At 36.4% G+C, this 27,213-nt stretch overlaps 1 protein-coding gene across 1 annotated transcript in view; it reads left to right on the plus strand.

The window, feature by feature from the left end:
- Nucleotides 1-2,414: 2,414 nt before the first annotated feature.
- The window catches only part of LOC136833154 (putative oxidoreductase YteT), a 35,422-nt gene continuing 10,623 nt past the window's right edge, over nucleotides 2,415-27,213 (plus strand). The window contains exons 1-10 of the mRNA XM_067094854.1: nucleotides 2,415-2,583; nucleotides 6,195-6,296; nucleotides 8,375-8,504; nucleotides 10,690-10,803; nucleotides 17,012-17,119; nucleotides 17,389-17,513; nucleotides 18,712-18,847; nucleotides 20,798-20,991; nucleotides 21,540-21,592; nucleotides 24,663-24,851. Coding sequence (XP_066950955.1) covers nucleotides 2,517-2,583; nucleotides 6,195-6,296; nucleotides 8,375-8,504; nucleotides 10,690-10,803; nucleotides 17,012-17,119; nucleotides 17,389-17,513; nucleotides 18,712-18,847; nucleotides 20,798-20,991; nucleotides 21,540-21,592; nucleotides 24,663-24,851 — 1,218 coding nt within the window. The 5' untranslated portion in view covers nucleotides 2,415-2,516. The remainder of the gene's footprint in view (nucleotides 2,584-6,194; nucleotides 6,297-8,374; nucleotides 8,505-10,689; nucleotides 10,804-17,011; nucleotides 17,120-17,388; nucleotides 17,514-18,711; nucleotides 18,848-20,797; nucleotides 20,992-21,539; nucleotides 21,593-24,662; nucleotides 24,852-27,213) is intronic.

Raw genomic sequence — 27,213 nt, forward strand, 5'->3', positions numbered from 1 at the left:
GTTGGCCGGCTGTAACTAAAAACTGTAATTGACCTTTAAAGACTACACAACTTTAATTACCTAACGCGGGGTAGGTCTAAGCTGGCATTCCGCGGGGAGCCCACCACCCGCTCCATAGCTAATACGGCAAAATTGTAACCAGTAAACACCCCTACGGTACGTTAGGTTGGTATTTTTAGGGGTGTTTACTGGTTACAATTTTGCCGTATTAGCTATGGAGCGGGTGGTGGGCTCGCCGCGGAATGCCGGCTTAGACCTACCCCGCGTTAGGTAATAAGGTATTATTACAGTTTCGGTCAAATTCGGATATCTAATATTTTTTACTTGCTATCATATATTTTTGTCATGATTCAAACGAAATACTTACTCGCATCATCCGCAAATTAAGAGTTACGGAGATTTTTGCCTAAATTTGCTTAAATGTAGGCTAGCTCACTGTCGTTTATGTAGGTCTGTCGCTAATAGCCAAAAAGTACGGGAAAGAGACAATGTTTTCGAGGCTAGGCTAGCTTAGGTTAAACATAGAACAAAGTTATGAATAAGCTGGCTTAACTTAAAGTAGCATTAGCCTAGGCCCACTGTCCTAGGTCCAAGTTAGTCTAGCCTAGTATTTCAGCACTAAAAGTTATAGGCCTATTATTCGGTAGATCTGAGTAGTAGCTCCGTGGCGGCGATTTCCTTCTGAAGTGACTTTTTCTACAGTTTTTTGGTTGCTAATTATGGATTTACCTTCAATTTTTGTTGCATGAATGTAATTAACTGGTAATTAACCCCGAAGTCCACCCAACAAGGGATGGTAGAACTTCATAGTAGCTCTGCGGCGGCGATTTCCTTCTAACGTGACTTTTCTACAGTTTTTTGGTTGCTAATTATTGATTTACCTTCGATTTTTGTCGCACGAATGTAATTAACCCCTAATTAACCCCTGAAGTCCACCCAACAAGGAGTGGTAGAACTACATAGTAGCTCCATGGCAGCAACTGCCTTCTAACTTAACTTTTTCTACAGTTTTTTGGTTGCTAATTATGAATTTACCTTTAATTTTTGGCGCTCGAGTTCAATTAACCTGTAATTAACCCCTGAAGTCCATCCAACAAGGGGTTTCCATACGCGATCTTCACAAGACAGAGCACGGGTACGTCTGTTTTGAACGGATCATATCCTGTCCAACAAGTCCAATAACTTGTTGACGTATGGGTACCCAACCCCCCTGGGGCCAGTACTAAACATGGTGAAGGGACATTCCATTTGGCCAACAACAAACAGATGCACCGCCAGTATCAGAAGCCCTAAAAGTGTAGAAAAAACCAGTTGAAAAGGTAAAAACAGGCACGGAGCTAATATATAGAATTACCCAAGGGGTTTCCATACGCGATCTTCTCAAGACAGAGCACGGATACGTCTGTTTGGAACGGTTCATATCCCGTCCGGCAAGTGCAATAACATGTTAACGTATGGGTACCCCCCCCCGCGGGCCAGTACTAAACACGGCGAAGGACATTCCATTTGGCCGACAACAAACAAATGCACCGCCAGTATCAGAAGCCCTAAAAGTGTAGAAAAAACCAGTTGAAAAGGTAAAAACAGGCGCGGAGCTAATATATAGAATTACCCAAGGGGTTTCCATACGCGATCTTCTCAAGACAGAGCACGGGTACGTCTGTTTGGAACGGTTCATATCCCGTCCGGCAAGTGCAATAACTTGTTAACGTATGGGTACCCCCCCGCGGGCCAGTACTAAACACGGCGAAGGATATTCCATTTGGCCGACAACAAACAAATGCACCGCCAGTATCAGAAGCCCTAAAAGTGTAGAAAAAACCAGTTTCCAAGGTACAAACAGGCACGGAGCTAATACTTAGAATTACCTATAATTCTACAGAACTGGAATATGTGAAGGATGTAAGGTTAAATTTTTTTTCCCTAAAGTATTGCAGTGGATGTAAATAGTGTGATTATGTGGGATAGTTTCATAAAATTTCGTAATTACCTCAAAGTCAATTGACAAAATACTTTACTCTTTCGGAGGACTTAGCCTAAGCTATGTTTTGTGTTATTTTACTCTAGCCTATGACTACAACATGATATTGGAGTCATATTCTATCATCACAAGGCAACATACTTGCTCAGTACAAAAATCAAAGTGGAATCTTTCACAAATTTACTTTTGCTGAGACAGTTACTATCTTTTTTATGTTTTAACATTCATTCTCATGGGGCTGTTACTGAAATTAGCACTTACAGGAGTGGTTGTGATATTCAAGTAAAAATTGCCTGTGTATTCTCTTAAGTTTAATTGATAAGTTGACATTTTGCTGCTCAATTATGTTGTACATGACCCATTTAGAATATTCTGCTATATGACATTGTCAGTTCATTGATGACTCATCTTCAGTTTTTGTTTTCCATCAGCTGAGCATTAATACTTCGTCTGACATTGTCACCACTGATAAAGAGCAAAGGAATAGGAGTAATATTGCAGAATAGTGCAGATTCAGCTATGCACAGTGTCACATATGGGAGGTTCAAAGGAGGATGAAGCCTTCCACCCAAGCCAGGTTTACATACAGTACCCTAGAATAGGTTAAGACGCATCGTTCAGATATTTTGATTAGATTTAAGCAAGCCATGACCCACAGACATAGGCGTAACATGCACAAACCCTTCTGCAGTTTTACCGAATAGATTATCTAGTTCAATAGATGAGTATTCCTTTGTTGGCTAGTTTTGTGTTAACTTAGGAGCTTGTGATGACACTTTTGCATGCTATAACTTATATAAAAATTTGCCCATCTAGTGTTTTTAGGTAAAAACATTCACATGGAAAATTACTCTCTTTTGATGTGTGATGGTTTTGTATATTATCAGCTTAACCTTTGCATGTGAAATAGACTACAGGGTGACCATCACTAATCCAGCATCATTTAGACCTGCAGGGTGCTGGATAGTGGTTTTGCCAGATTACAGAGTGGGTAGGTTAGAATACACTCAACCCAACAGTTAACCCAACAGTTAACCACCTCATCCTTCATTTAAAATATCCCATAAATTAGTACAAGTTGGCTAATAAGTAAAAAAGAAGCATTAAATAAAAATCAAGTTAAATTACAATGAAACACAGGCAAAATAAATGATACAGATTAGCATCAAGTTATGACAGGTTTTTAGGCTCTTTTATGCGTGTCAGAATTTGAATTTTGACGTAAATTGGTTTGCAATTCAATATACAGATATATATACGTAAGCTACTATCCCATGGCATAACTCCTTTTACCTATAGCCTACTATGGTTTGATCACCACTAGTATGTTTTTATACAGTAATTTTCCTATCATTCTTTACTGTAATGATTATATTCATTTGTTATAGTTAAAATTCAGTAAATTTGCCTTTTACATTGTTGTGTTCCTTTACAGTGCATTATGCTTAGCAAGTATTACATCATTCTGTTTTATTGTAATCATAGATTTCCCATTTCGCCTTGTAATATCACAGAAACCTCGTGTATGTAATGTGGCGTTTCATCAAGCATGATGTCGTATGCAAGGACATGACGTTTAGCTTTATTTTTTTTTAACTGGGTATCATACTTATATATATATATTTACAGTAGACAGGAAAATGTTTTGTTACTGTTGATATTATATTTTATTTCACTAATTAATTTAACAATTTATCTTAATGGATGGTAACTTGCCTCATGTTTACATCTACATTTCATTGCTTCTATGGTAAGCCAGTAGTAACTGTGCCCAAAATAAAATCAGGTTAACCTTATTTCAGGTGACTCGGATGAATATTGAACCATAGTAATTCTGTACACTATTGGAAAGTACCTTACTATTACTACTCTCTAGTTTGATCTCGACCAACTTCTCTGTCGCAATGTTACAAAACATTTTTACAATGTTTGCGTATCACATGGAGTATATACGTTTGATGTTTACGTTTTCACAATTTATCTGGAGTTTTTTTTTTAGTTTATGCTAAGAATGGTATAATCTTGTTTCTTTTTTACTTTATGAATTCATCAAAATTATTGACAAACTTTTGCACTGCTTCTCCTGTTACCCGAACATTATGCGAACTGAATCTTCTTTTGAACCATAAGAACACCTGCATGTTCCTTACAGGTTTGAAACAGACTTCTAGCCTTTGTCTGGATGGTAACAAAGCTAAATGGTTTTCATCTTTTAATCTGGTCTTCTATCCACACCATTAATAACTTCCATTTTATGGATTGGCCCTTGCCCTTGCTTCATAATTACAGTAGAGTTCACTGAAGCGAAACCTCTTCGCAGCTGCATGTATACAATCTTGATCCTTAAGAATTGTTGATACTGTTGAACATGGAACTTCTAGGTAAGGTACTATTGTGCTCATTCATTTTCCTCCTTCATACTGACTGTGTAATCACCATTCAGCTGAACTGCAACTCATAAGCACTGCCTGCTGCATGAGGTTTCGTAAATTTGTATAATTTTGTATGTTCTTATTTTCTTAAATTTTTCTTAAATTTTTTTGCTATTGTCATAATCACAGAAATTACGCTAGTTGAAATTAGTGCCGGGTTAGTGATGGAACCGAATTAGCAATTGCCATATTAGGGATGGTCAACCTGTATAGTATTTGTGGTAATTTCTATGATTTTGACTGCTTTACCATAGGTTTTATTTGAATTTTGATGTTAATAAATTTGGCTTTAATATTCATGGGAAAAGGTTGGTTGACCTATTACAACCTTGATCCAAGCCAGAATATGGCCTGGTATCGTAGGGTTGGTTAAGTTACTAATTTAAGAGTAAATGTGGGAAATAGTGTGTAGCTGGTGTTGCAGGGTTACCCAGAAGAGGAACTTCTCCAGCTGAACAGTGGTGTTGCTTGTAATAATAAGAATATAAGAGGACCCCTTTTGCTAGAGAGAATAAAGGTATAGCTAGGAGGTTTTTAGTCTTTAACTGAACAGATTCTATTAAGAAGGAGAATTTTGGAAAGATAGTCTAGGAGCAGTGTTGTCGACAGATAGAGTTGTTCTATCTGCACACACACACATTGACCCTGTAATGAAATTCTGTGGATAATAGGTTCGTGATTATATAATTCGGAAGTGTTGGGGAAGGAGAGTAAGACTTTGGTAAAATTTAAACTTAGTAACTAATGTTAGGGGGAAAAATGTTCCAAACAGCCATTAGTGAATCTAATAGAAACTTGAATCAGGATGTTCTCCAAATCAAATCATGTCACTGGAGTATTTCTTAGTCAGGTATAGGTTGTTTTACCAGCTTCACATCATACATGGCATATATTGCCAATATCCTCATGGTGATTTTTTTTTCAGTGAGAGTCTTTGCTGTGTTCTTGCATGATGATAATGAACACAAACAGCACCAGTTCATAAGTTAACACTTGTCATCTGCCAGGTTAATGCAGGTGTTGAGGTTTTACCAAATGTGTCCTGTCTTGAAGTTAACACTTTGGCATACTTACCTTAGCTAATAAACCTCCCTACTGTTCTTACCACAATATGTAGATACCAGCAGTCTCTTGTTAGTTTTCTATTTGACAGCTCTTAAAAGAAGTTTGGTATTTTATTTTGAGGACCTTTTGTTGAGCCCACAGATTAAATTTGTATACTGTAATGCCAGAGCACTAATGTTTGGAAAGTAGGAAGATGTTAATTTCCCTCCCCCCTGCCTCAGTTCTTGGTGGTCAGGAAATTTAATTAATCAGTTTTCCTTTCTGATATCAATGACCCAAGGGTCATTGGTAGTTATTACCACTTTTGAATTGTTTGCTCCACTGATTTTGGTTAAGTAAAGCACATGTGAGCAGTGAGGTTGGATATTGGGAAACTTTATAAAATAAACTACAGTACTGCAATATGTTTGATAGTGTCACTATCTAGTAGTCCTTTTTGTGCACTGTATACTGTAGGAAATATAGCATTAGTCTAAGTTGTAAGTATTATTTTTTGTGTTGCGGTAATTGTTTTAATACAATAAGTGTCCATCAGACAAACCAGCGCTCTGTATGTAGTGGTTATGACAGCCTTGTTAGCCTACTACCAGTACATTATATTCAAGCCACCTTCTCACTTAATATAACAAGTTAGTGACTGAATGGAAGTTAAGGGTTGTTAGATATTTAATTCTTGGGAAAATGGAATTTTTTTAATCATTTGTTATAATTTTCAGGCTCAAAAGAAAGGGCTCACTTCATTGGTAATATGAACTGCATAGAATCTACTAGTACAAAGACAAGTCATAGAAAAGTGACTGCTGTTGTAGTTGGTGCAGGTAAGGTATACAGAGTCTCTCTCTCTCTCTCTCTCTCTCTCTCTCTCTCTCTCTCTCTCTCTCTCTCTCTCTCTCTCTCTCTCTCTCTCTCTCTCTCTCTCTCTCTCTGTTATGCTGAAGATTAGAATTCTTGATACCTTTGTTAATGTTGACCTTTTACAGTATTTCTTTATTCTTCTTAAGTGATGGGGCCAGTTCTATGGCTCTTGCTATTAGCAGGATAATATGTAAAGAGATTTCTGAAGAGGCTGTAGTGCCTCCCCAAAAAAAGAAAATATGATGAGGATCTACAACAATCGGGGATAATATGCAGTGGTAGAACTAATCTGTTGAGAGTTTGAGATTTGTCCTGAATATCTGGAAGGAAAGATGATGCAATAAGATTGCTGGAGCAGAGTATGGAATATGGGAGAGGGTTGAGAATTTACAATTCTAGTTGTTTGGTTGGCTTTGTGTAGAGGACATTAGTAAGAATAAAGCAATATAGAAAAAAGAATGCCCACTGCCTACATAAATTAGAAATTAATGTTTGAGTATCCCATTAGTATGAGTATCCCATTAGTAAGCAAAGCAAAGTTTTATGACTAGTATAAGACTTATGCAGCCAGACATAGGCCCTTTCAAAGATATTGGAAGATAGTCTGTTGAAGTATGGTTGGAAAATGCTCAGAATCGTGACCCTAGTGCTCTGGGAGTTGGATCCAGAGACTGGAAAATTGATTGAAATAGTCAAGGGACTTAATGATAAAGAGAAGCAGTCATTTACAGAAGTGGTTAGATGCCAACCAGTTTGAAGGCTTGGGTGATCATTGATAAATGGCATAAATGAGGACAGGGCCATTCAGTAATTCATGCAGAAAGTGCCCAGTAGGAAGGGAACTCTTCACATCTAACCCTGTTAAGCAAAACTATGAAGTAAAAATGTTAGATGATGCTGCTAACAGTAGGTAAAGCTGGTCTTACTGGTGAGCAACTGTCTTTCTACACGGGGTATACTCGGCAGTGGTTAGTCATCCCTGCTTCCTCATGGATGATATGGAGAGGAATGCTACTACTATACCTGTTCCTGAGAAAGAGGGAGTGTTATGGCTTGTTTTGTCATGAAGGAAGAGTATTTTAGTATTTTAAGGTACCTCTGTTCTTGCCAGCAAACAAGCACTGTACTGTACTAGTGTTCATTTTTGGTGGAGGACTTACGGGACTTAAAATTTTTTCCTGACAGCAGATGCCTTCAGTAATCACGGCCTCTGAAGGTATTTACCGCTAATCCCAAAACTGAAATGGTTAATTCTCTTATTTAATGTCATCCATAAGAAAACAAACGGTCCTCTCACTGGAAACTGCTTTGCTACCCGGGTATTTGGATAGACAAGGCTTTGAAAAAACCAGTGAGGGAGAAGATGACTATTTTTAGTAGCTGTTGAACAGCTTTCTGCTAGAGATCATTCCTCCTCTCTACAGGTGACAGGATCTTTTCAGTGTGCTAGCTAGAGTTTCTTGGGACAAATCTTCACCAGACCCATTGTTTTTCACTAATTTTGGGGGGGAACTTAATTTTTATGGGTATTGTTTTAATACAGTATTTATTTATTTAGTGAATTATTTACAATTATCAGTATAATTTTGGTACAAGTAATTTTAATGCTGGTTGAAGTTAGCAGGCAGAATATTTAAACGTAACTCATAAGGTTGTCAAAAAGCTCTGTTTAGGTACTGTAATTCATGCAAATAAGATCTTAGTGTGAGGATCAGACTGAAGGTAGTTTTAGATTACAGTATTTTATTCAGGACTTATTTGCAATATGTGTATTAATGTTATTTAACTATTGTAAGTGAGTTTGGATTTTCTTTATGCATACATGCATGTTCGTAAGTTGATAAAGAGAGAATTTCATGGAATACTAAAGCCATGGCAACATAAAGCAGTTCAGTTTTCTTAAGGAATGTATGATAACCTTTATGTAGGATTTGTTGCTTCAGTGCATATGCTAAAAATCTCTTATCCCATCAAAATTTGAGTATTTGCCAAAAATCTGTATCTCCCTTCAAAATGTATTTAAAGTGTTCTTTATGTCTAGGTAACAGAGGAAAGAATTATGCAAATTATGCCATCCAGTTTCCTGATTTCTTTGATGTAGTAGCTGTTGCTGAGCCAAGAAGACATGCACGGGAATATTTTCAGCATAACCATTCAATAGAAACAGAGAAGTGAGTATGTGTAATAATTTTTAAAGAAACGACGATAATGTACGTTAACACTGAATGTGATGCTTACAAGTAGATTACATTTGTTTGCAATCTATTCACCCATTTTATAAGTGTAAATGATATGTACAGTATTTTAAATAAGAATAATCCAGCTATAACAGGTACTGTACTTTTTATGTAAGAAGAAAGAGAAATGGAAACAAATGTTAATTTCCTGTGAAGAAGTAAGAAACAGTTCAGTGTACTAGGAAGTGAATGCCTTTTTTTTTTTTCAGATAGAAAATTACATGAAATAGAAGTGGGTGGTTTGAAAATTACATGAAATAGAAGTGGGTGGTTTTATTTTTACTTAATTTTCTTGCATTCTACTGGGTTTTAATATCTACTCTAAGTAAAAAGTGACAGGCTTTCATGTATAGTAAATTAAATTTCTGTTTAAAATTCCTTTTTTGGACTTTCTGAAGAGTTATGAAATTAAGGGAACCCTATGGCATTGCAGTTGGACAAAGTTTTTTTGCATGTTTGAAAAGAATTAATTATTGATCTACCCACTGGTAGTAATCCTTCAGTTATCCGTATCACCATTATCCAGAACTCAACATTATCCGACACACCCAGACCAGGGACCGAGGCCCCAAAGATATATGACATATATAAATTTTGAAAAGTTTAAAAAAACAGCTGTCCAGTGGTTGAAACACTGCTTACACTCAAACAGACAGAGATAGGGTTTTTGGGGTGGGGAGGCCTCAAGAAGAGGTGGGGTTGGTCAGATGGCTGGGTGCCATGGGAGAGGAGACACAGTAAGGCTGTGTAGAGGAACTCAGAGAATGGGTTGTTTTGGAAAGTGGTTGGAGCTGAGGGGCAGTTTCCCTGACTGGAAAGGGGTGGGTGAAGAGGGCTAGGTAGACATCTGACTTGATAGAGCTTGTTTTATGTTGTTACACTTACGATTTTTTATTTATATTTTATGCTATTCTTAAGGCAGTCCCTGGGTTACGACAGGCTCGGCTTATGACGTTCCAAGTTTACTGACGCTCTTCAAATATATTCATCAAAAATTATTTCCCAGGTTACAACGCATGTTCTGGGTTTACAATGCCGATCTGATGGAAGAAGTATGGCTCTAAAAGGGCAAGAATGGTCAAAATTTGGAGTTTTTTATGAAAACAAAATAAAAATGCAGTTTACGTCATTGACAAGACACCCAAATGATTAAAAGTAAGGTTTTCTTATGATTTTCGACAATTTTTCAGGTTACGACGATTTTCAGCTTATGACGCAGCGTTGGAATGGAACCCCCATTGTAAACCAGGGAATAATGCTTGTACTGTATTTATATTTTTACAAAATTTTTTCATTTTTATTTTTACAACTCAAAAGAGCTGGGGAGCAGTTTCCCTGGCTGGGAGAGTGCTGTCTGTTTCCACTTCATAATGGTACAGTCAAACCTTGACTTACGAGTGAACCAACGTACGAGTTTTCCAAGATACAAGCTGCTGCATGAGTGATTTTTGCTTTAAGAAGCAAGCTGAGATGTGAGCTAAGAGCCTGGGAGCCTGGGAGACGGCATCTCCCAATGAGTTCACATTGCCTAGCTGAGCGGTCTCGTTCAGTTTGTGTGGTTACGTTGCCGTATGAGCATCTCCGCAGCATCTCTTAGCATTTCTCGCTTTGTTTTCTCGCTGTGCCCTTGTATTTTGGAACATGTCTCACTTTTCACCGTGGGTCCTAAGAAAATGAGTGTTAAGACCAGTGCTTTGGATATGAAATGTGAAATCATAGAAAAACAACAAAAGTTGGTGTGTTTTTTGGGGGCTGGAACGGATCAATAGTATTTCTCTTCTTTTCAATGGGGAAATATTATTTGATTTATGAGCAAATTGAATTACGAGCTCAGTCACGGAATATATTAAACTCGTATGTCAGGGTACCAGTGTATTTTCATTTGTAGCTGAAGTACAATATTTGCAAGATGTCATGTTGATTTTTGTAGGTTACCAGACTGTGTAGAATGTTCCTCCTGATAAGTAGCAGCATTTTAATTCAGCCTTGGTTGATGTTTATTAAGTAAAGTACTGTATGTGCATTGCATTTTCGCAAAGAGAGAGCATCCATGTTCTTGAAAATGCATCATTTTATTTTTTAATGGAATTTCAGTATTTACTCTTTTTGTTATTTTCAGGTGCTTTGATGGATGGGAAACGCTGGTTTTGCAACCCAGACTTGCAGATTGTGCTATTGTGGCAACTCAAGATCAGGATCATGTTAAACCTACTGTTAAGCTGGCTAAGATAGGGTAAGGTCTTTGTTAGATCTGTTGGATATATATAAAAGGTATTGCAAATTTTGCAAAAAAAAAAAAGGAAAATGTTGAACTTGAAATGGTTTTGATATGAACTTGTGCAAACCTTTTACTTTGCCACTCATGGCTAGTGACATTCCTTTCTAAATCACCATTGAAACATTAAGGGTGATTAGCCATCACTAAGAATACCCTTTTTAAGTTCTTGCTCATGAGTATAATCTGCTTTTTTTTTGCTGTCATCTTGTTTTTTCGTAAAGTTTTTGTTGTAATATTGAAGGGGAAATGTTTATCTAGAGTGTCATTTCTTTTGCACTTTCTACAAGAAGTGCCATCTGATTGAGGACCAAGGATCATTGCTCTCTGCTCTCCTTTTGTGATGGGCCAGGCTCTCTGTCAGTGGGTTTCCCCCCCTGTGCACTCATTGACTTGCTGCTTGCCCTCATTGTTCATGCTCCTTCAGTAAATTGCTAGGCTCTTACATTATCATAGGAGACTTGGAAGTTGTCAAAGGCACTCTAAGTGTCCTTAAGTAGTGTGGTGCACCTTCCTTAGTTGCTTTTTTGAGGTATCTGACTGATGCAGGCACTTACCCTGCCATTACTGCGGCAAATGTTCCTAATAAAGTAGTGGTGATGATGTTGCTGCTTCTGTCGCTGAACCTTCTGCTGCTGCTGTGGCTCATCCTGCCTCTACAACTCCTGGGTCTTCCTGTTTAACTTTATTTTGACAAAGGCTTCTTTGACTGTTGTGGTGGAGCTGAGCAAGAGGCATAGCAGGAGAAAGGCTATGTCCTCCTCTTTGTGCTTCATCTCTTCCTCTTCCTCTGCCTAGTCTTGAACTTCCAACGGGACCACTTTTACTAGAAGAGGGCAAAGGCCATTTCTCCCATTTGTGTGGGGCCAGTGCTCTGGGATGAGAACTTACAACTTACGCTACAAGCACACTTGTGACAGATCACCTGTCCAGACATATTGAAATTAGGGGTTTAACCCAGACTCTTCCCAACATCCTTGTGCCTTTGCAGAGGAACCCTGAAAAGAGCCTGTGCCTCCCATAATCTTGGACCATCCAGGTTCTTCAGAACCAGCTTGGCACAACCACAGATGCATGTATGGATGCCTACCCTTGCTCTGTACAGGACATGATCTTCCTGGATTGGTCACTGGCCAGCTGTGTGCTAGTCATGCACATGACTGTTAGCCTGAGCATAGCCCTACCCTTGCTCTGTACTGGACATGATCTTCCTGGATTGGTCACTGGCCAGCTGTGTGCTAGTCATGCACATGACTGTTAGCCTGAGTATAGCCCTGATCTCACTTATACGAGATTATCCACCAGTCATTATAATCATAATGATGCAGGAAGACACCCCACTTTTATACTGTTTAGTCCTGTCAGGTTGATTGTGCTTGGTCAACATGCACTTCTTTCGACCATGGATCATAACCCATATTCAGTGGCTCTGGTGTACAACCTAACAGTCTTTTGAATAGTTGCATGATTAATCAGATATTCTTCTTCCTACACCTTGGTGAATGGACCTTGGTCAGCTACAGACCCAGTGGACTTGAGGGTCCTACTCCTGAGCCACAGTAGATTTGAGTTGGATATATATTTTTAAGAGATCATTAGTCTCAGACTTGAATTAAGTGGTCTCAGGAAGGCTTCCTAATCTCTAGACCATTGAAATTTTTAGCCTCTAGTCATTCCTTGGAGCTCTTGCCCTTATTGTCTTTGGTACATCAAAGGAAAACATGTTAGAGGATGCCGAGACTTGCTGCCCTCTGTAGGTAGACTTGTTAGTCTACAGTCTGACGAACTGCCTCCCGTTGCAGTGCCTTTGCTATGAATGAATTCCCTGTCTTCCAGTGAGGCAGGAGCCATAGATTCTATTTTTGTGGCCTCCTCTAGGCATCACATCATTTGACCTCTGGTTGAACATTTGGCTGACCTTGCCTCCTCTGGGGTATCCTCTGAGGCAGACAATGTCAAGTTCAGGACACTGTTGGTGTTGTGAGGAAGGATGTTGGCCTTCCCCTTGCACCAGTCCAGCAACTGTTGAGCCAGCCTAGTACAAAGGAAGGGTGTTGCCATTCACAGCCTTTTCTCTGACCAGGTTGCAACAGAGCTTCTCACCTTACAGAATGGGTCTTTGTTGAACTCATGCTTGTTTAAAGAGCAAGGTTTAAGTGGCAGTTGCAAAGAAACATTTTGACCCTAAGGATACCTTTCTCCACATTGCAAGCCCTTTAAGGTGCCTTCAGCATTTTATAAAGCCTCTACATCTGTCTTTTGGTATTTAAAATGTCTTGTGTAACAGAAGACCCAGAGCTGCTTGGCTAAGAAGCATAAGATAAGAGGCTGGACTTGAGTGAAGAAGATTTGTATAAGTGAAGGCAGAGGAAGTAATGAATTATGGAATTTCATACATGCTCATTGTATTACACGGTATTGGAGGCAATGATGATGGTAATGGACTGGTCTGTTAACATGTGAAGTAAGTTAATATTTTTAGGGATTGATGTATTTATGAGAAAATTACAAAATATTATACAGGCGTCCCTGGAAACTCATGGGTATTTTGGGGGCCAGCCCTTACAAAACCAATATTAACATAAACAGTTTATTGATAATAAATTTTATACAGTACAGCACAGAACAATGCTGTACTCCCTTTTTTTTAACCCTAAATTATCAACAATGCTGTACAGGGTAAGAGAGAGGTGCTTAATGCATGTTCTGTACCTGTACAGTAATATGATACTACAGTATACAGCACTCTACTATGTATTTCAGGAAGTTTGAGTCATTGTTTTTTGCCAATATCTTTCAAGTTAATTGATGGATCGGTGTGTTACTTTGCAACATTGTGTTTCACACCCTCCCCTAATATTTGGTAATAAATTCAATTTCCAAATTCAGCTTTTTCAAGCACTTTACTTTTGAATTTGATGGGATAGCCAGCAAACTGATTAATGCTTTCGGACAAATGAGCTTGGGTACTACTGAACTTGTCCTGAGTATCTACATATAGTAAATTCCTCACTACCCCCAACTTGCTCGTCAACGCCACCATTCTTCTCCGTGCTCTTCCTTTACATCATTACACCCCGTAGCGTATGTTACTTTCTTCATGAATGTGATTGTTTTTATTCTGTCTAGTTCCTCGCTGGGTGAGCGGGTTCCGTTCTCAGCTACCACTCTGTTGGTCGCGAGTTCGAATCTCCGACCGGCCAGTGAAGAACAAGAGGAATTTGTTTCTGGTGATAGAAATTCATTTCTCTCTATAATGTGGTTTGGATTCCACAATAAGCTGTAGGTCCTGTTGCTAGGTAACCAATTGGTTCTTAGCCACGTAAAATAAATCTAATCCTTCTGGGCCAGCCCTAGGAGAGCTGTTAATCAGCTCAGTGGTCTGGTTAAACTAAGATATACTTTTTTTTTTTTATTTTGTCTGCATAATTTTGTGATGAAAAGTTATTTCATGTTAATTCTAAATTCACTGTTCTACATATATAATAAAAATAATGGGTTAAAATCACAGAACAGTTTATAACCATTTGAGACAATGTACACGATATCACAGATGTATGTCAGTTATTCGGTTTTATCTTTCCTTATCCTCCCCCCCAATCTCTCTCTCTTTATCAATCCATCTTTGTAAAATGGATAATAGGCTGGAATAGGAGTGTAGAGAGGGTAAATGTATTAGGCAAAATATTTTTGTTCTGTATATATTGATATAAAGTCTTGGCATAACAGTATGACAATCAAACATTTAGGTGAACAAATATGTACTTTTAATAATCTTCATCACTGTCATCACTATTTAAGAACAAATCATTCTCATCATCACTGTATGTCGATGTTAATTGGACAAACAGTTTCATGCACGTTATTGGAGGACCAATACTCGTCCTCAAATGTTCTTGATCATCTTACTGCACCTGCCCACATCTCTTGTTACACGGAGCTTTGCTTCTTCTAGTCTGGCATTTAGGTCTGCCCTGGTGAATCTGTGTAACGAGGAGCGAATGTGTCTTTTCACACACCCCCTAACTTACTCAATAGTGTTGAACTCAGGGTGTGCGGGGGGCAGCCAAACAACTTCATGACCCCATTCATGTAGGTCATTAGCTCATTTCATCCTACACTGCTCAGTTGAAAAATTGCAATGCCAATATGTGCCTGAAAAGAGTCCAATACTGTACATAACAAATATTGTGAAGAGAGAGAGAGAAAGAGAGTGGAGAATGAATGAAAAGACAGACGGGGAAGTGAGGTTAAAGGATGAGGAAGGGTCGGTAATAGGAGGGATAAGTACCCCAAGAGTGCTTATCGGAATGAATTCGTAAATCTGGACCGGCTAGGTTTGGCTGTGTCCTAAAATTTTAGAGTAAAGTGCCTTTAAAATCTGTGTTTGGACATGCAATTTTTATCGAAAGTTAGGAGAGGGTTTGAGAAACTCTGTTTCAAAGTACTATACCAATCAATCGATTGGTTTAAAAGATATTGGAAAAATCCAATGACTCAAACTTCCTGAAATACATAGTAGTTTATTTTTATACCTGTATTAGTTATGAAATTTATGAAACAATACCAGTTGGAAAAATATTAATGTACTCTTAAAAGTATCATTAACCTTATACATAAGTAAGTTTATACTAATACAAATCCACTTTCATGTAAGTCATTCACACAATGACTCAGTGATATTGAACAATGATGATGGATGACTGATGCAGGTCTTGCCTACAGTTATTACACTTATAATGAAGACACACACTCAACAGACATAATTAAAAGCTATGCCATTATTATAATTTATTCTGTTAGTAGAGGAGGGCATCATTATGGTCTTCACCATCTTTGTCATTACATTCTGTAGGAGGAGGAGGAGTGGCTGGTCTTGGAGCTTCTGTGATGCAGAGGAGTAGGATTTGGAGTGGATGGAAGGTGAGGTTGGGGTTCTGGATTGCAAGTTTTTGGAAATAAAATTGAATTCCTTGTTTACTTTTTGCTTTTTTAATGGCGCAGTTGCTTCTTCAGCCATTTTCTTCACTTCCATGGTATTGTAATCGATTGGTCAGTATCATAAAATAAATCCATGACAGTGATGAAGTGATGTAATCTTTATGTGATATCTAATGGAAATCTTTTCTGGCACTGTTGTTTCTTCTTCTTCAGTGTCATCATTTTCATCTGGTAGTACCTGTTGGGATTAGCTCCATTAAGTCACCATCTGTTAACTCACTTTGGGAGGTATCAAATTTTGAATTTCCCCAAAATCCATATCCTGAAACCTTTCCCCTCCAACTGTCTTTGCCATATTCACAGTTTTTTTTTTTTTTTTTAAGTCTTTGTGGTAAATCTTGTAAGTTATTGGCACATTCTGGGCCAAAGTTTTTCAGGCATGAGTTTATTGTCTTGGGCTTGAGCTTTCATGGCATTCATGGTTTTCAATAGTGGGTTCACCTTCAAAGCCAGAGAAATTTTCTCCCAAACAAAGTGCATAGGGCCACAGTTCTTTTGCAAACTGTATGTTTTTAAAAGTTCAGTTTTGATAAATTTGGGTAAAGTATTCATGTTAGTAAATTAAGAAATTATATAGTATTCTAAGTACAGTGTGATTTTTGTTGTACACTAAATTTCTTACCCCAAGTGCATCATCTGTAGCCTTAACTTTTCAAGCATATATCACCTACAAAACTTCTTTTAGTTTTCTGCAGGTATACATGAAATGCCACAGAGCTGAAAGAAATATTCTGTATAATTATTGATGAAAATTCCACAAGCAGCCAAATCTGCAATTCCAAAACTCAAAAGTCCTGAGGGTCAACTGTAACAAAAGAATTAGTTGTAGTAGTAATCTATAAAAAGGAATTGTACATGTGAGAGGACATTGCATCAGGTAACTAGAAAATGTTGGGCCAGCACGAGTTATTTTAGGCAGCTTGTCAGATAAGCACTAATAAATCTTTTGACATCGTTTGCCCACTAACTTCTTTATGATGAGGCCCTGCCAAGTAATTTTTTTCCTAGAAAATTACAAATACAGCAGGTTAAGATGTAACTGCATTTCTTTATCAATATGATGGATGTGTCATGAAAGTTCTATAGATGCATAAAAAACATTTTGCCTTATTTACTTCTTTGCCATATTCTAAAGCTATATATTTCTCATTTTTATTTTTCTCAGGTACCACATATTGCTTGAAAAACCAATGGCTGTAACGGAAGAAGACTGTCGCACAATTTATGAGGCATGTCAAGAGGCTGGAGTAATGTTAGCTGTGTGCCATGTTTTTACGGTCAGTTTATTTCATGCATTACAAAATTAATGTGGCTTTCCAACTCATCTGCACAAAACACTTGGTAATTGTCCAGTGGTAGAAGTTTGCATTATGTTCTTATTGGATTTGGATTTTTCTATTGAAAACCTAAGTTTGATCTGATATATTCTTCATTAATCTTTTCTCTAATTACATGTGGAAAGATGATAATTAGCATTGCTTTGATATATTTTTAGAATGTAATATTATACTGTAGTATGAAAACTAGTGAATAATTGTTTTCCAGGTATCACCCTCCAGCTAGAAAGTTGAAGGAACTCATAGATTCAGGTTTAATTGGAGAAGTTGTTAACATTAATCATACTGAACCCGTAGGATTCTACCACTTTGCTCATTCCTTTGTTAGAGGTGAGTTTCTTCTTTTGGATGAAGGATGTTTGTCGTCTTGTAAGATTACCTTATTTGGTATACTGTACTACCATTCATTTGTAAATCTGATGGATAACAGTACTGTGTACTCAAGCATGTTGTTAAGCTTGCAGACAATGTGTAACATGAAAATGCAAAAAGTGTTTTTAAATGTAAGATAAATCAGTACATATTCGTTTCATCGCAAACCTATTAATCATATATTGCCCTTTTGCTGTGAACACAGAAATCTTAATCTCACATCAGTAGGCAATATTATTAAATTCTGTTACATTATTAAATTCTGTAACATTATTAAATTCTGCAATGTGTTGTGCCACCATTGTGTATGTGCTCTTAAATTCAGTTTTTTTGTCACATGCTATCTATACTTTTGTATGTAGGCTCAGCTTCAAACTCAGTAATTTAGTTGCATCTTTTTATTTTAATGTTGTTAATGATACAATAATTTAACCAAGCCACCACAGCATTTACAGGCTAGGCTGTCATTTGGCTTGCTATAAGGATTTGTAAAACTTAATATAAATAGTAGTAGAAAATAAAAAGATAAGCAACATCCTGGATAAAGTGAAAAGAGTTTGCTGGACTACTGGTACATGAAAGTATTCCATAAGTTAACAGAACAAAAGTTTGTATTTGGCAGACTTTGGCACCAGTGAAGAAAATGGCAATTTTGAAAGTTTGCTTACTGACAGCCAAGATTCTTGACTGGATTGTGGTTTGTTAGAGTCGTGATATCCAGCAGCTGGTAGATAGTCCTAAGATGTCAAGGTTTAGATGTGATGAGAATGGATGTGACAATTAAAAAAGCTAGGAAATCATAGAAGTGTATAGGTGACAACAGTCAGTATGGGATTTCAAACTAAAAGTGCACAGGGTAGCAAAGAGTGGAGAGAAGTTATTTCACATCCAATCCCGTAAGATAAAATCATACCTAAAAGCATTAATGATGATTATCCCAGCCTCAGTGTTGCAAGTTTGTATGGTAGGTTGCATTGGAAAATTCTTTACAGCATTGGTAACTTAGTTATCCAGCTTCATTTACATTTTGCCATTGTAGCTGCTAGTTGTAGTGCTGGCATCTGAGTTTTTTTTATTATTGTAGTAAGTTAGCTGAAGGTACTGCTACCATTTCATACCTTAAAGGAGAATCTCACTGTCTTTTGCTTTTCAACAGGTAACTGGCGAAATGAGAAGAGTAGTACATTCTCACTATTGGCAAAATGCTGCCATGATGTGGATTTGATAGCATTCTGGATGGGAAACAAAAAATGTACTAAACTCTCATCCTTTGGATCTTTGCATCATTTTAGGTGAGTTAAAAGGCCCTTGGTATTTTATTAAATATGTGAATATAAGAAGCCATTGGTTTTTATTTTTATAATTCTTAATTATTTCATTATTTTATGCTTTTGATTTTTTGATGAATGGCTGGCTGTTACATGTTTTTTGTTAATTGCTGTGTATTTCACTTTTTTATCCCTTTTACTGAAAATGTTTGCTCTTCAAACCCATTGTGATAAATGTTCGAAGTATACTTTGAGATAAGTTACCTTGGGATTTTTTTTGCACTTTTTATTGGGAAAAGTGACTAAGTATAAGGAATACTCCATTCATTTTCGGCCTTTCTTTGTTGTAGTTATTTGGATTATTGTGAAACGGTGGTTTGAGCCTTGTATGAGTACATTGAAGATAGAACTTTTTATTTCTTAAAAACAAGATTCTCTTTCACAATGTTCCCACCACCCTCCCTTTAGCGTGCCTTTGTAGTCAGACTTGATTTAGTGGATGAAAACCTAATGAGTCAGATGATGGGAGGGCAGATAGGTATCCTTAGGGCAGTCTTTAACAGCTAGCTTGACTGCAGGGTTACAGTGATAACAGTGAAATATTAATCTGGTAGTGATATACTGTACTGTCCCAATTACAGTGGGAAAAGCTATTAAGCTAAATATCATTATATGTTCTTGAACATTTTTACATTGACTTTTCCTTGTATGTGCAATTGTCCCTTTCTGTTCTCTGCATCTTGTACTTTTTGCCTAAATTCCTGTCTGGTTTAGGTCTTGCTATATTCTTTTTCAGTGATTTCATGGACCTTTCTTCAGGTCTTTGTCCTGTCACTATTTTTCTGACCAAATTGTTTTACATCCCTTTGCTTCATGTCATCTCTGTGTTTAAGATCATGGTCAGTTTTACAGTTGCTGTACAGAACATTTCTCCATTACTCCCACATTCTTAATATAATCTTCTCGTGGACTCTGACCATGAATTTTAAGATTTTATACAGTTGCACCTTTTCAGAATCTCCTTGCTAGTGCCCCTGTTTCCTGTGTATAGAGTAGCACTGACCTTATATAAGCATTGATATTTACATTAGCCAGTAGTGTCTTTCCTTGCTTTAATCTAGTGTGTCACAAGGTTAACAGAAATGTAGACATCTACCACACCATGGCTCTCCACCTACCTTTCGGCACCATTTGCTCCAGTAATACAATTGCTAAACTACTGTTTTTATCTGTTAATAAGGATGCTATTTATTTTAAGAATTTCTTGCAATCAAGAAAATAGTTTCTTACAGTCTTGCAGCAGTGACAGAGAGGCTAATTATACAGTGCAGTTATATGTCATTAATATTGTTGCACTTAGAAATACAAAAACCTTTTTAAAATTCAACCTTTTTGCAGCCTTTTCAACAAAATTATACATTTTCCTTCATGCCAATATAAAGAATATTCAAAACCATTCAACAAAACACAATCCTAAGCACCCTGTAAACAACCAGTAACAACACAAATAACATTGCTGACTGATGCAGCCTTCAGTGAATCAACACATCAAGTTTCTTATTTTTTGTATTTCAATATTATTAAGGAAAAACTGATGTAAAGTTGAAAATGACTCAACTTTAGAAACCTTGAAACAAGTTATGACTGTGTTGACAATATATATTAGCTTTTGATATTCAGTTTTACTCAAGTACTGTAATTTGAAGGTAGCTAATAAACTGAAGATTTTTTTTTTATAATACTGCCATATTATCAGACTACATTTATGACATTCTGTAATAACTTAAGCCTTTAAAGCTCCCACAATCAGTAGATATATTAGTAAAACAAGAGGTAATTGTTTCTGTTACTTCAGAAATCTTTTTATAATATTTGTTGTTGTATCCATTTGCTACTGACAGAGTGGCTTGATAAATGCACCTAGCAAAAATGCCATGTTTATTTATATTCCTCAAATAACATTATTCCACATAGGAAGGAAAAAAAGCCAGAGGGTGCATCTGCCCGTTGTTTAGATTGTAAGATTGAAACAACTTGTCCATATTCTGCAAAGAAGATATACCTTGATCCCGAGCCACTGAAACCTCAGTGGCCGATGAGTGTTGTTTGTGATATTGAAGATGCACCAGAAGGATATTTAGCAAGATTGACTGAAGCTGTTAGGACAGGTAATTATAAACGTCAGTGTTTCATTTTATGCAAATACTGTATGCAAAATACAGTGGTCTCTTCATTCCTATGTTCTTTGTAATTTCATAATATACTAGTGGGAATATAATAAAAGATGGAAGCAAAATGTATTTATCATCACTGATGTTTCCATGTCCGATTTTACCTTCACAAGTTAGACAGGAAGTGAGTTCTCTCCACTTTATTCTGCTGCTGTATATGAGATATGACAGATTTGAACCTAGAGAAGTATTGATTAAAATCTGATTATCTGGCATCCAGTCAATTAATAGAAATCTTTGTTAGTTTCTCAAATTGATATTCAAGACTTGAGTTACACTTTTTCTTATAACTACTGTATAGTTTAAAGGTACAAAGCATTTTTTCTTTATTTAAAGCAATAAATTTTCTTTGTAATGATGAAATTGTACTACAGATTCAGCTCTGTGCAAGTAATAATGTGTAATTGAGGCTGGGTTGTGTGATAAGACCAAGCATCTAAAATTGACTTATGTCTTACTTACATTCCTCTTTATTTTACTTGCAGGTCCATATGGGAAATGTGTATATGACACTGACAATGATGTTTGTGACAATCAGGTAATCATTTGTGTAATTTGGTTTGCTTTGAATACAAATTTTTGGTGATGCCGGTCAGCGAGCACCCAGACCAAGTAACAACCTCCAATCTTCTGTTTACATGCGGTTCATCATTACCCCCTCAACTAGTCTTCAGCCATGGTACAGAATAAGCTGGGTATTTAGTGTATTGCCCACTACTGTATTCGTGCATGCCACCAGTGTTTCCATACAATAAATACATATCTTATTTTCTTGTGGTGTTTTACCTATTAGACACTGATCATTGTTGGTTTTCTACTTTAACAGACAAAGCAAATGATTACATTAGGTGGAACCTTTTCTTCATTCTTGGAAATCCTGTCATTTGTTAGCGAGCAATGCTACTTACTCTTACTGTGTTTATGTGCAACTTTATTTCTTCTGCAGGGTCAAGTAGTTATTATTGTGACGCTTACAAACCAACAGTTATCACACTGAGGGCTTTGCAAAGTACACCAAGGCAAGATTTATGAGGAATGTTACAACAGATTAAAAATTACCACTTGCTGCCACTTACCTCCTGTCTTCATTTTCCTTTCCACTTTGTTTTTCACAAGTGATGTAGGAATAGCAATTTTTGCTTATATGTCTTTCAGCAGTGCAGTGATTTGATTTTGTTTTTAAAAATACTAATTCTTTTCTTTTGATGTGTTCCATATGCTTACATGACACATTTATATTATGTAGTGAAACACCTTGCTTAGTATGTGTATATGTAAATTTTTTTACCTGTTGTGGATTTTGATTTTTTCTGTATATACATTAAAATGGCATACAGTATAAGTATTTTGACCATATATGCTCTTGTTTCTGTTGTGATTATTGCATCTCTTCCAGTTCATTGGTAGTATTTGCCTTCCTTTTATTATTCTCTTACTTTTGTCGGCATGCATTCCATAAAGTAGGAAGAAACATGCTACTGTATTAACTTTTGCAAAAGCAAAGTTTTTTCTTATTGCTGTAATCCACCCCTATGTTGAAAGAGCTATGAATTCAAATTTGAATGAAACACTTGGTATGGGAAGCCCTAGCTTTGTCTTGCAAGAAGACACTTTTCTTCTTTGTCAGGTTTCTATATAATAGGTTGTCACAAATTCAGTTGGGTTATGTGATTTTGTGATGTATGTACTGTAATAGTTTGTCACAAATTCAGTTGGGTTATGTGATTTGATGTTTGCTAGCAAAGATTTTGTCATTTTTGTCAAGTTATAGCATTGGTCTAAGCTGATATATACTATATGTTTTTATATTGGTACTCTATTACCTTGTCAAAATTATACTTATGGTAATTTTTTCATGGTCCTTTTCAAGCTAGCACGAAGTGTGTGTCCTGTACAAAATATTAGATCAATTTATTAATGTAATGGCATATTTCCACACTTACTTTTTTGCATATAGCATATGTTGTATGTCTGGTGTGGTTGTCATCCTTCAGCAAAAGTAAAGAATTCACATCCAGTATAAGTCACCAAAAGAAAGATGCCTTCAAGAGCATAAAATAGAGTACCAGTAGCAAGAGAAATTTGAGTGATTTTCCTTTGTGGGCGGTATAGCTGTTATTACACCTCATGAAGTGCACAGTAGGCATAATGGTTTTTTGCAGCGTCCTTTCAGCCCCCAGCTGCAATCCCTTTCATTCATTTTACTGTACCTCTGTTCATATTCTCTTTCTTCCATCTTACTTTCCACCTTCTCCTAACAATTGATTCATAGTGTGACTGCGAGTTTTTCCTTCTTTTACACCTTTCAACATTTTTACTGTCAATTTCCATTTTAGCACTGAATGACCTTATAGTTCCAGCACTTGGCCTTTTGGCTAAATTCTATATTCTGTTCTATTTAGAGCCTCTTTCTGGAATGACAACTGGTTCTGCAAAGTGTTTTACATGGTGCCAGACAATAAAAGCAACTGCAAAGGATATGGCATTCATTAGCAAAGTAGGAAGGTGTTAGAAAGGCAAATGGGTTATAAACAGCATTTACTCAAACCCAGATCAAGGACTTCTCTGTTGCAGTGTAGGTGCCAGTAGTAGTATCTGTAGGTAGGGTGGTGTTTTGTTATCTTAAGTCAAAAGAATCCTTACTAATCACCTTAAGACAAGACCCAGCAGTCCTGCAGAAAGGAAGGTAAACTTATTAGATGGCACCAAAGTGTCATCATCTCAGTTCCAGCAGACTTGCAATAGACTCCAGTCACTGAATTATAGCTTATGTCTTGGCAAGACAAAGCTATGCATTCCAAGCATAGCTGTTATAGCCTTGTTCTAAAAAAAATTTATAGCGCACCAGGAGAATTGCTGTCTTGGGTGAGTCAACCGTGTTGCTGTAACTGACTATAGTGTTGTCTCTGACAACAATTTCTTGCCTTTGTCAGATACAGAGTCTCCATCAGTGATTGCAGAAGTGAAGAGGGGTAGAGAAGGTTCAGGTTAGTCAGCTGTAACAGTAGAATCTTTATGGTTTCCAGATTGAAGGCAGGTCAGATACCAGTGATATTCTGCCTTATAGAGCCACTCAACAAGAAGGGTGTATTTGAACAAGAAAGGGAACTTAATGGTATCAAGAGCTTTGAAGAGCACTTGAATTTCAGATGGAGTTGCATTATGTAGCAGACCCCAGAATGGTATCAAGAGCTTTGAAGAGCACTTGAATTTCAGATGGAGTTGCATTATGTAGCAGACCCCAGGGATTCTTTAACTTGTCTCTTCTTGTCACCTAAGGAATCATCTTTTATCTCTTTTCTTCCTTCCATTCCGGTTAACAAAGATGTCTCAACTTCAAAAAGAGAAGCAAACAAAGAGTTCCGTGCAGGAGTGTCAGGTTATTCCTTCTCCTAAGGAGGGAGACATGTTATAACTGTTTGAATGGTTATATTTGTTTCTCATTTATAGCCTTGATCATCTAAGGGTAATGAGTTTTCATCAAGAAATATAGTGTTTTTAGTTTTTTTATGCTCTAACATAATGATAATCTGTAGTTCATGCATTTTGATTGAAGAGTAAATGGTTGAGTATCTTAGATAAATTACACATTAATTATTCATTTGCAGGTTGTGAACTTTGAATTTAGTGATGGAGCTACAGCAACCCTTACCATGATAGCCTTCAGTCAACAGTTATGTAATCGTAAAGCTGAGGTGTATGGAACACTTGGGCAACTTGTTTGGGACGAATCAAAGGGTCATAAAATTGATCATTATGACTTCCTAACAAGAACCAGCCAAGTTCATCACTGTGAAGTAAGAATTTCCAAAGTCTTTTATTACATGGGGTACTGTACATATTATTCATGTTATGAGGTCAGGCAATATATGAATGGAGGAAATTGGAAAAACCTGAAAAATTGTTTAATTTTGAACTAAACATTATGATTTTTCTTTGGTTAGTATAGTATATTGTTAGAATAAATTTAACTTATTTTTTAAAGTATCAGCCAGATTGATTAACAGCACATTTTTCCTGTTGACTGAAGACAGTTGAAACTAAAATGGGCTTAACAACTATGTAATCTTGGTTGACAAATAACATTTTAACAATTAGCCACAGTCAGTTTGCTCCAAATTTAAAAGCCTTTATCTCAAAACTAACTTCAAACTATTTTTCCATTATTTTTCAACCAGTTTCATCAATATTTCATACACAGTAGGTTTTAACCTTTCAGGTAATAGTATAAGATGTTTGCAGTATAGAAAAAAAATTTAATTTATGGGAATTTTTTAAGTTGATGGTAAAAATTAAAATATTGATTTTTTTCAGAAGTGATATTAGAATTTACTTTATGGGTTTGAAGTGACATTAAGGGCTTTGCACGATAGTTTTGTTCATGTTAGGCAATTAACCCTTAAACGCCGAACCTCTGTTTACAAAAACGTCTCCCGTATGCGGCGTTAGGTGAGTTAAGCGCCGAAGCGGAAAAAGTTTTTCAAAAAATCACAGCACGCTTAGTTTTTAAGATTAAGAGTTCATTTTGGCTCCTTTTTTTGTCATTGCCTGAAGTTTAGTATGCTGCCATCAGAAATGAAAAAATATCATTATCATATATAAATATTGGAGTATATGGCAGCGAAAAAAAAAAAAACTCATATACAGTAATTGTATACAAATCGCTGTAAGCACAACGGTTAAAGCTAACGAGTTAATTTTTTTAGTTGTATTGTACACTAAATTGCGATGATTTTGGTATATAACAAATTGTAAAACGATCAAAGCAACACAGAGAAAATATTATCACAAAATGATGCATGAATTAAATATTGTAGCGGACGTAAAAAAATGTTTTTTCAAAAATTCAACATAAATCGAAATATTGTGCTAGAGACGTCCCGTTTGTTGAAAAATGAAGCTAATTGATTGAATATTACCAGACTGTAAGTGTTTTAGCTTACAATTGCAGTTTTCGACCATTTCGGTCGAGTTAAAGTTGACCAAAAGTCGAATTTTTCTATTTATCATGATTTATATGAAAATATTTCAGAATTGATGAAAGCTACAACCATGAATTATTTTCTGTTGTATTGTACATGAAATTGTGCACATTTTCATATATAAAACTTTATGTAACGACTAATATAAAACGGTGCAAATATTACGACAACGAGGCGAAAGAATTTCTGAGATGTTCGGTCGAGTTACAGCATAAGCGTAAGGAAAATGTTTTTCAAAAATTCACCATAAATCGAAATATTGTGCTAGAGACTTCCAATTTATTGCAAAATGAAGGTAAACGATTGAATATTACTAGAATGTAAGAGTTTTAGCTTACAATTGCGTTTTTTACTATTTCGGTCGAGTTAAAGTTGACCGAAGGTTGAAATTTTTAGCAGTTATCGTGATTTATGTGAAAATATTTCAAAACTGATAAAAGCTACAACCATGAGCTATCTTCTGTTGTATTCTACATGAAATTGCGCACATTTTCATATATAAAAGTTTATGTAACGACTAATGTAAAACGATGCAAACATTACGACAACATGACGAAAGAATTTCTGAGATGTTCGGCGAGTTACAGCAGGCGCGGAGCGTAAAGAAAAGTTTTTTCAGAAATTCACCATAAATCGAAATATTGTGCTAGAGACTTCGTTTGTTGCACAACGAAGGTACATGATTGAATATTACTAGAATGTAAGAGTTTTAGCTTATAATTGCGTTTTTACCATTTCGGTCGAGTTAAAGTTGACCGAAGCTTGAAATCTTGGCAGTTATCATGATTTATATGAAAATATTTCAAAACTGATAAAAGCTACAACCATGAGTTATTTTCTGTTGTATTCTACATGAAATTGTGCACATTTCCATATATAAAACTTTATGTAACGACTAATATAAAACAGTGCAAACATTACGACAACGTGTGAAAAGAATTTCTGGCGTGGGCGTAAGAAAGAGCTTTTAAAAAATTCACCATAAATCGAAATATTGTGCTAGAGACTTCCAATTGGTTGCAAAATGAAGGTAAATGATTGAATATTACTAGAATGTAAGAGTTTTAGCTTACAATTGCGTTTTTTACCATTTCGATCGAGTCAAAGTTGACTGAAGGTTGAAATTTTGGCAGTTATCGTGATTTATATGAAAATATTTCAAAACTGATAAAGCTAC

The sequence above is a fragment of the Macrobrachium rosenbergii genome, chromosome 51 (genome assembly GCF_040412425.1).
Source record: "Macrobrachium rosenbergii isolate ZJJX-2024 chromosome 51, ASM4041242v1, whole genome shotgun sequence".
NCBI classification, from domain to species: Eukaryota; Metazoa; Arthropoda; class Malacostraca; order Decapoda; family Palaemonidae; genus Macrobrachium; species Macrobrachium rosenbergii.